The sequence below is a fragment of the Pipra filicauda genome, unplaced genomic scaffold (genome assembly GCF_003945595.2).
Source record: "Pipra filicauda isolate LSUMZ 115617 unplaced genomic scaffold, ASM394559v2 scaffold224_size1409572_pilon, whole genome shotgun sequence".
NCBI classification, from domain to species: domain Eukaryota; kingdom Metazoa; phylum Chordata; class Aves; order Passeriformes; family Pipridae; genus Pipra; species Pipra filicauda.
In genome coordinates, this window is record NW_024104337.1 from 995,324 (window position 1) to 1,004,726 (window position 9,403).

Here is a 9,403-nt window from a genome sequence, read left to right on the forward strand (position 1 = left end):
TCTGGATGTCACTGTCCAAAGAAACCGTGCAGTACAATCTATCCAAACTCTTCCACCTCATTCATTGCATGGGATAGGAAGCATAACTTGTGTTTCACACGCATGTACCCAAGATGAATTACAAACTGAGAACACCCAAGTATTGATGTGTCGGCTTTAGAGCCAGCACTTTATGAAGTAGCTTTTAAGGCTTGCAGACATTTTGTGCAACGTTTTGGGGTGAGGAGGGGTGGGGGGTGGCAAAAGCAGCTTCTCTTTTGAATGCCCCATACTGATGCCTGAATCTGTGTTATACCAATTATCCTCTCACAGTGAGCTCCCTTCCCACCTCAGGCCGTTATCAGAGCAATCTGCATGGAAACGCGTCTGACTTGTTCGGGCTTCACAGACCGGGACCCCTTCGGCTATGAGATTAAATTGCCCAACTGGGCTGTAAAGGTGGGCGGCTGAGGGAACAGAGGCGCGCCAGCCCTCCTTAAAGGGCAAATCCTCCATAAGCGCTCCCGGAGAGGGAGCCACGTTTCTGTCCCAACGCTTCCGAGAGGCGGCGGGGGCAGCAGGGCCTGAGCTTCCAACAGCCAGGCGCGACTCCGTGCCCGGACACTGGCGATCCGTGAACTCAGTCCCGGAGCGGCCGCTTCCCGTGTCCCGGGGCGCGGGGGCCGGGGTTGGGAAGGCGGCTCCGCCCGCCGGGAGCGCGGCTGCGCCGGCCCGCCCCGGTCATGTGAGCGGCGGCGACGGCCCATCCCGGCGGGAGCGGGGGGCGGGATGGCGGCGGCCGCGGCCGGAGCGGGCGACGGGGTTGGAGCCGACCTACTGGGCGCCTGCCCCGGCGCGGACAGCGGGAACGTGTCCCAAAGCCACAGCAGCGCCTCCGGCCTCGGGGAGCCGGAGGACGAGGACGCCTCGGAGGCGTCGCTGAGCGCCACCGCCGCCGCCTACTCCGCGTACCTCCTCGCCGACCGCAGCCTCTTCAGCGAGCAGGTGGGCGAGGGGCCGGGCCGCCTCGGGGGGGTCCTGCCGAGCTCCCTGGGGACAGGGAGCAGTGGCGGGCCCGGCGCCGGGAAGGGAGGGGGTATCCTGGGAGCGCAGCCCTCTGGAGCTGGGCGCGCTCCCGCTGTGGTGCTGTGCAGGACAGGACGTACCGGTGTGTCGAGTCCCTTGTGCTCAACAAAGACAAGGAGGGGAAAGCTGCGGGATTTCTGTGAGACTCGTTTTAATGTGGACGATGTCTGTACTCGGTAGTGTTATTTCTGAGAATCCGGTTTTCGTGTTTTCAAGTACCTTTAAAGGATTTCTGTTTTGCAGATAGAAAGCTTAGACAAGAGTCTAGAAGACTTACTGACCAGAGTGGATGAATTCGTGGGAATGCTGGACATGGTATGTGTAACTTGCATGTAGTTGCGTTTTTAATTAGTGCTTGTGTAAATAAGACATGGAGAGGAAGAAGCCTTCTGTCTAGGTAGGTTCAGTATGAAAACACATTTGGTAATTAGACAGCTTGTGGATAAAACTGCCAAATTTCATGTCAGAGCAAAATACGGCCATATAGCTTTGTGGTCATACAAATCATATAATTGTTTAGGTTGGAAAAGATCTCTAAGATAGAGGCCAACTGCTGACCTAGCACTGCCAAGTCCACCATTAAACCATGCCCCTAAGCATCACATCTACACATCTTTTAAATACCTCCAGAGATGATGACTCCACCAACCAGTTCCCTGGGCAGCCTGTTCCGGTGCTTGACAGTCCTTTCAGCGAAGAATTTTTTCCTAGCTGCATATTTACATAGCTTTATTTGTATACTTATCCATGTACCTACAGAGAATCCCATTTTGAATGGTGAAATGACACGTTTGAAAGAACAATATGATATTCTGCTTCTCCTTTAAAATACGTAAAGGTATGCTCCCTGGGTTTTATAATCAAAGTATCTAATCCGAGTTGCCAAACCTCCAAAGCTAGAGGGGGGACCCTCTTATCAGAAAGGCAGCTTTGTTTTCACTTTTGCATTGGGTTAGATGGGGGAACTGAATGTAAAGTTCCTATAAGCTGACACTGGTATACAGGCTGTCTTTTAAAGCGTAGCACATGTAGTTCTGTACAACTCTAAGGGGAACTTCATCCTAGGATTTTTTTATTTTAATAGCAGTAAACCAAAACTTTGTGTCCTGACTTTTTTAACAAACCTGAGGAAAAGTACGGGTAGTAGAATTTAAGTAAAAATTTTAGTTTAATGTGTCTAGTTCTTTAGTATGTCTTGGAAAATGTTCCGTCTCAGTTCCAAGGAGATGTGGTAGCCTACTTTTAATATAATTATAAAGGTAAATATTAGCCTATGCAAAATAAATGTTCTTCAAAATTACTTCGAAATTATACAAAAAAGCTAGTGTTTTGGTTTTAATCTAGTATTTCTGTACTAATTTTAATCTGGTGGTTTTAAACTCTGAATTTTAATCTGTTGATTGGAGCACAGTTCTAGTTTCCAGAATGAAATCTATTAAACACTTTGTTTTATTCATTGATTTTTGTGTTATTTCTTTGAATTGTCTTTAGATTCGAAGTGATTCCTCTCAAGTTGTCAATGAAAGTATACCTCAAATTTACACAAAAGCAATAGAAATGAGGCAGATATATAGGAAGATTGACAAACTAGAGGTAGGTATTTGATATCTCTAGATGCATTCTGTTTCCTAACAGAAGGGGGGGAGAATCAACGATGTACCCATGTCTCTGTGTGTTCATGCATGCATGTGGAGTGGGCTCAGTTTTGTTCTCCATGTCCAATCTGGGTTCAATACTTCAGGGTTAATAACAAGAACACAATTTATTAATAATTTCTGAACACTGTAAGCATTCTGAACAGTTTTGGATCTTTTTTTAACATCTTTTTTTAAAACATCTATTTAAAGAAAAAAGGATTTTTGTTTATTGACTGCTCAAAGCAAGGCAGTTTTTATAGTCTTTCAAAGTTACTGTCCTCAGAGACAGATAGAATGAGAGGTCTGTTGATTTCTGATAAAGCTTCAAAATTGTGATACAGATCCTTGGTCTGTCTTTTAGTAGTAGTAAGTCTAGATTCTAAGAAGTCCAAATGAGTTACTTGACAGGTAAATAGAAAGACTGATTGTTTTATTAGATTTTGTTCAGCTTTTTAAGTGTCTCAAGTAATTTTTAGCAATAAAATGGACTTGTAGGTGGAAGGGAGCATGAAGTTCTTGACTCCTCATTTAAGTAATGGATCGTTCACCACTGTTGTGCGATACATAATCCTATTTTGTTAGTGAAAAAGTCATATTTCTGTTGGTTTGCTTTCACACTAGGCTTTTGTGAAAATGATTGGAAATAGCGTAGCTGGACTGGAAGAACGGGTCATAAAGGCAGAAACAGACCTTGGAGCTTTTCCAAGCACATTCAAGAAAATCTTGCACACAATCAGCATACCATCCTTCCTTAATGTAAGTAAACTTTAGTTACCACATGACCAGCTTAGTTGCTCTACTGACTAAAGTAGATTATTAAATTAATAGTAAGTTTGTTACATATGCATCTGAATTTAACTTTTATACACTTCATTAGGATTTTTACAAAGTTTTCAGGCTTAATTAAAAAAAAAACAAAACCACAGCCAAACTTAAAAATCACAATTCCTTACAAGGATTTGTGTAACTTAGCAAAACAAGTCTGAGACACAGAGAAATGAACGTGAAGGGCACAAACAAGCACATAATGCCCAAGCCTTTGTACTGAAGCACCCCTGATCTCTGATGATATGCAAAGCAAGTAGGAAGAGCCTGTACAGGCAAGACTGTTAAAGGATAGTTAGTTAATTTCTCATCTCATTCCTTCATTTTCCTTGATGTTTAAGTTTAGAGTGCTGTCATTTTTTTCTTTTCAAAAACCAACACAAAGCTGCTATTTATAGGCCAGTTACAAAAACAAACAACTACATAAGTGGCCTTCAAGAATATTCAACAGTATTTTCCATTTGTTTTTTTTTTTCCTAAAAACAGTTATCAACCAAGGAAATATAATCTTCAATTGAAAAGTTTGGTAGTTCTAAGAAAGTGCCTTCTTTTTCAGTGTTGCATGGGAACACTTCATCAGCTTAGTTGTTTTTTCACAATCAATAATGAGAAAACTCTTAAGAAGTGTCAGCAAGCTGAACCTGTCATGTCCAGTGGTTTCTTAGTTTGAGTATGGATAGCAGTAAAAGAACACTCAGAACTTACTGGCATTAATTGATTAGCTAAAAGGCAGGTTACTGTTCTGCAGTGCTACTGGATATTGCATAGTAAAATACCTACTTTCACTAGTAAACACAGGAATATCTGAATGAAAATGCCTGTAGAGATTTCTCCTCATGGTTTGGAAAAGAAGGCTTTTCTCATGTCATGATTTTCATTGTAGCTGTAGTTTGTATTTTCCAGGTGCAGTTTTAATTTAGTCAAGGTCCTCCCCCTTTCCCTTTAAATGTATCTGTTCCTTTATAAAAAGGATATATTTTGTATTTCTCAAGCTCTGTATTTCTAATCTTACTTTCAGATTTTGCCCGAAGTTCTTCCCTTGTGAATACCAGTCAGTGTAAAGTACAGTACTGTAAGACTTCTGGTATCACTAAGGATGTAGACTCTGAAAAGATAAAAAAGTTTGCTAAGCAGCTGCAAAAATAACTAATCGTAAATGTGTGCTTAGGCAACTGTGGGTACTGTGCCTGTCTATGAATTTCCTCACTGAATTGAAATTATCCCCTTCTTGCACATAGGCAAATATAACACCTCTTAAATCAGTGGATTGCAGAAGACCTGTGCCCTTAAGTTTCCCTTTCTTGCAAGGTGTTTTCTCATAGGACAGTACAGGATAGGAGATGATTCTAAAAATCAGAACTTTGATTTCAGAGGTTGCTTTTACATTTGGAAAAATTTGTGGTGTTGAGAACACTGATTATATCTACTATTTATAGATCAGATCTTTGTTTATATTTTTTAATTTCATCACAACTTGAATGCCAAAACAAACTTAGAGAAATTAATATTATTGTAAAGTTAACAACATATAATTTAATAAATTAGCAATTTTGTATATAACAGGAGTTTATGTACTTATTTCATATGGAGTACAAGTATACAGTTCAACTGAATATTCCACTTTGCTGTTTTGTAGGTATGCTTACTTATATCATCATCTTGGTATTGCAAAAGCATTCCAAACTCCAAGTATACTAATAATATTTGGTATGCTTTTAACTTTATTGTTGGTGAAGTATAGCAGCTCTTTTCCAGTCCACTACCAGATTATTTTTAGCTGCATGTCATATGAAGAAGCTCAACAGGAGCAGCAGCCTTCTTGACAGCAACATCTACTAGGTGTATTTCTATATGAAGACTTTTTTAACTAACTAAATGAGAACCTAGGCCTAGGGTTAACTCAAAAGAAGCGGCTGCGGAGAACTCGAAGGTTGGAGCAGAAAAGGTAAAGGTATTTGGCTTTGAGAAGATGAAGATTTCAACAGCTATACCATCAGCTGAATGGTACAGTTTGGCTCCTGCAACACTGGCATATCATACACCTTCCAGGACTGAGTCTGTTTAGGTGCTGGAATGGCAAGCATTAAAACCTGCATTTCTTCAATAACATTAGGAATATGCCAGACTCATCTGAGCTATGGTTAAGAATTCACTTGATTAAGGAGATACACCTTAAGAACTTCTGTTGTTTTGCATTTTAGCTCTGTAGGCTTTGTTTTAAAATACTTTTTTAAAAAGGCAAAAAATAAACCTGTCTGATTTTCAGAAATCGTCTTCCTCGCGACAACAACAGGCGCTCTATGAACCTCCAGTCCTCTTCAAGACTGAAGACTATTTTCCATGTCTTAATGAAGCACCTTATTGATGATTTTTGCTTTGGGATTGATATGAATCAGCCAGAATAGAGACAGCCAAGTGAACAAAAGAAATGCTAACCTCAAAACAGCGGCATTTCTGGGCACTGTTGATGACATATTGCCATTCTGGTTCTCATTGTCTTCCTTCAGACAGTATTTTCAGGTAATCTTTGTTTGTGTTCATTATTTCAAAAATCTTCCTAAAACACCATATAAATTTTCAGATTATTTTGGGGAGAGAATTTAAGAATACTTTGCCATTAATTTTTTTTAATAGGAAAATAATAGGAAACGTACTTTTATATATAAATTCTTTAACACGTAAATGTTTGTGCTGCTGCAAGTGTAAATAGCTATACCACAAGGATGGTTGTTATTTTGGGTTTTTTTCTTAATGTAATGATGGAGGTGAAAGAAAAACTATGCATAAAACCATCTACTCCAAGGTTTGAGGCCTGGTCCCTGCAGTTTGTACAGAGAAATGTACCACATTGGGGTATACTAGTTGCAAGGGGAGGAAGGGGAAGCTCATCAGGGACATGACTGGATCATAGAATCGTAGGATCAGCTGGGTTGGAAAGGACCTCAGAGGTCATTAAGTCCAACTCTTGATCCGCATGACCTAGTCCCAGTTCACAAAGCAAACATCCTGCTCCCACTGACAATCCTCAGATCACAGTGACCAAGCCTCTAATTAGTGCATCATTGTATTGTTCGATGTGTAGCCAGGTGGACATGAGGTAGATACATCTATATCTATAGATACATATAAAACAAACATACTGAAAACTTGAGGCAGGGATGTGCCTGACTGAGCCTTAGTCAGGCACCTCACCAGACTGTTTTCTTTTCCCTCACAACTCTCCATGTGGTTACTGGGACTTGCTGATTGCAATTTATATTGTCAATAAACTAATAGCTATCTAAACCCTGTTGTGGTCTTGCATTTCACCGGACAGTATTGGACGGCCCTTTCTTTCTGAGGACCTTTTTGCATACAGCCTCATATAATACCTAGCAGGTGTTAATCATAAATTCTCACTAGAAATACCCAAAATTCAGATTTTGGAGGAATAAGGAATGCTTTAGGGAAACAGTATGTCTGCACAGAAAAGGGTATGGATTATATATTAATAGATAAGGCTTTGAAAAGCTTATGTTCTTGTCTCCAAACAGCAGAAGGGACTGAGTTGTAAGCAGTATCTGAAACAACATTGAGTAAAAATGAAAACAAAGATCATGAAGTCAGAATTAGTAGTCTCCAAAAGCAGTCCTGATGTAAAACTTATCTGAATTTTAACATAAAGAGTCTAGAAAAATAATTGTATGTAAACATGCAGAAAGGAACAGACATGACATTGAAGACGGGCTCCTCTTCCACCTCCCATACTCCTCACTTTCATAAATAATTCACTATTCAGATGTTTCACTGCAGCAACAATTGCATTTCTGAAAGGTATGGTACCTTTCAGTTTATGCATGAATAATGCTTGAAGGTTTATCCCTCAGTGAGATCTAATGAAATTACATACCTCTAACTCAGTGTAGCAACAGAAAGCTACAGTCAAATACTCTCAAGTGCACTAATGCTGGCATGGAAAAAAAAAAAAAGATAACTTTAGAACAGCTTTCTAATTAAATGAATCAACTGCTCAAATAAAAGCTTTGTCCTCTGCTAAGGTGAGCCAAAATGGAGTTGCATTTAAACAGATAATATTTTAAATAATAAAGTTTTCAGTAAGTTTATACAGCTGAGTATTTGTCTTACAGTATTGTTCATGTTAATGAGAGAAAAAAATCATACATTCTGAAGTGGGAGTTTATGTTAAACAGCTGTATGAAAAAAAAAAAGGGCTGTATCTTCAAAGCACACCACAAACAAAAATCACGCAGTTCCTGTAGTTAGTATAGTTCTGTGTGGAAATGGTCCAAAATATTTTTTATTACTGAAAATAATAGACATGGAAGATTCATTAAGAAAATACTATAAAACTACAGACAATAAATAAAGTGTGGCTTTTTTAAATACATGATACAGAATAGCAAGGTCACAGTTCACCTGTGAGCTATAGTCTAGAAAAGTTGTAAAATTAAGGCATCCTCATAACACTGACAAAATGCACACATGCACTCTGCTGTTGGGTTTGTACCACCTTGGCTGTCTCCTTATTCATGATCAGTCTCACAAGCAGGAATTACACAAAAAAATCCCAAGTGTTCACACTGCATAAAGACTGTGAATATTCCTTTGTTCTATCTGCTGTAGTTACTTTATATTAGTGTAGAACCAGTAACTATATTGTGAATTAGGCTCAATATTTACTGTTTCTGCCAGCTGTAAATAAAATCTAAATCTCAAAATCCACTGATACCAATATTCATAGACCCAGAAATCCATAATTGTGTCTTTCATTGCACAATGTTTGTCTTTCTCCTTTTGCTTGAGTTCCAAGATGCAAGCCAGGAACTGTAGGGCTTTATTACTGATTTTTAACGTGAAGAGGTCTTCAGCTTGAATTGATGTGAAGCAGGATGTGATTACTGTGCTGAGCTGCTAAAGGTTGGTTATCAAGCATATGAAATGAGCTAATGTTTAATACCAAATTATTAAAATCAACACAAATCTTACTTCTATGGCATGAAGCAAACATTTTAAAGCAGTCCTAGCAGAAGTAATGGTAAAAAGTTTTTATATCCTTATAGTTACGTACATTTTAGGCTAACGTTAATTAGCATTAGCCTAATGCTAATTTAAACTAATGCTGCAGCTTTCTAAAAGATACATACATCATTTACTCTACGATATATGTAAATATGTAGCAGTAGCTCTATTCACAAGCTGTGCAGATTGGACTGAATGTCAGAAATCTACATTTTTCATAGCTCCTGGACAAAAATCAACGTCATCTGTCTTATATAAATGTTTAGTTATATGATAAACTATGGCTGAAGCAGGCACATAAAGATTGATATTTGTATTTAATTATTTTTGGACCGACACATTTTGTTCCACTTGAGCAGTGCTGCAATAAAGCGCAAAGAAATTACAGATGAATGCACATTATGGAAATGAAAAGAAACAGATTTTAGGATTTATCTGACCAAAAAATATAATAAATTGTTTAAAGATGCACTAGATTACATTGACATCAAAACCTGTGGCATTTCATTACTTTTGCTGACAATAACTATCAAAGTTAAGGAGTTTTACCTGCACTACTAAGAAATTAGTAGCAAACTTAATTTGGACTCTGTCCTGCACAGGAACTGTTTCCAGATACTAAGCTCATAAGCTGTAGAGAGTGATCCCGAGTGAAAGACCTTCCAGAATGAGAAAAAAGAGCTTGCATCTTCATCTATGAAAAGAACTTTATATTTGAAGTTGGTAAATATTTTAAGATTCCCTTAAAAAAAAAAAAAAAAAAGAAAAAAAATAGAAAACGTTTTTTAAGTGATGACATTTTTAAACTCCCTCAGTTTTCAAAGAAAAGAAAAGAAATCTAGTCTTGGACCAGCTAC

At 38.9% G+C, this 9,403-nt stretch overlaps 1 protein-coding gene across 2 annotated transcripts; it reads left to right on the top strand.

Moving 5' to 3' along the window:
* The first annotated feature begins 749 nt into the window (after nucleotides 1-749).
* BLOC1S4 (biogenesis of lysosomal organelles complex 1 subunit 4) lies at nucleotides 750-8,249 on the top strand. 2 transcript variants are annotated; one of them, XM_027745316.2, is made up of 5 exons: nucleotides 750-984; nucleotides 1,309-1,380; nucleotides 2,557-2,658; nucleotides 3,324-3,458; nucleotides 5,794-8,249. In XM_027745316.2, exons 1-5 carry the CDS (start codon nucleotides 769-771, stop codon nucleotides 5,890-5,892), a joined length of 624 nt encoding a protein of 207 aa, XP_027601117.1. In that variant the 5' UTR covers nucleotides 750-768; the 3' UTR covers nucleotides 5,893-8,249. The 2 variants fall into 2 exon arrangements, with proteins under 2 accessions (XP_027601117.1, XP_039237383.1); XM_039381449.1 differs by lacking the exon at nucleotides 5,794-8,249 and adding an exon at nucleotides 4,546-5,782.
* The last annotated feature ends 1,154 nt before the right edge of the window (nucleotides 8,250-9,403 follow it).

Excerpts from the sequence above, each read along its gene's own strand:
- BLOC1S4 (XM_027745316.2), top strand. The coding sequence starts at position 769 with ATGGCGGCGGCCGCGGCCGGAGCGGGCGACGGGGTTGGAGCCGACCTA. Across the intron at positions 1,381-2,556 it reads TCGTGGGAATGCTGGACATG|ATTCGAAGTGATTCCTCTCA; the intron begins GTATGTGTAACT and ends AATTGTCTTTAG. Across the intron at positions 3,459-5,793 it reads GCATACCATCCTTCCTTAAT|AAATCGTCTTCCTCGCGACA; the intron begins GTAAGTAAACTT and ends TCTGATTTTCAG.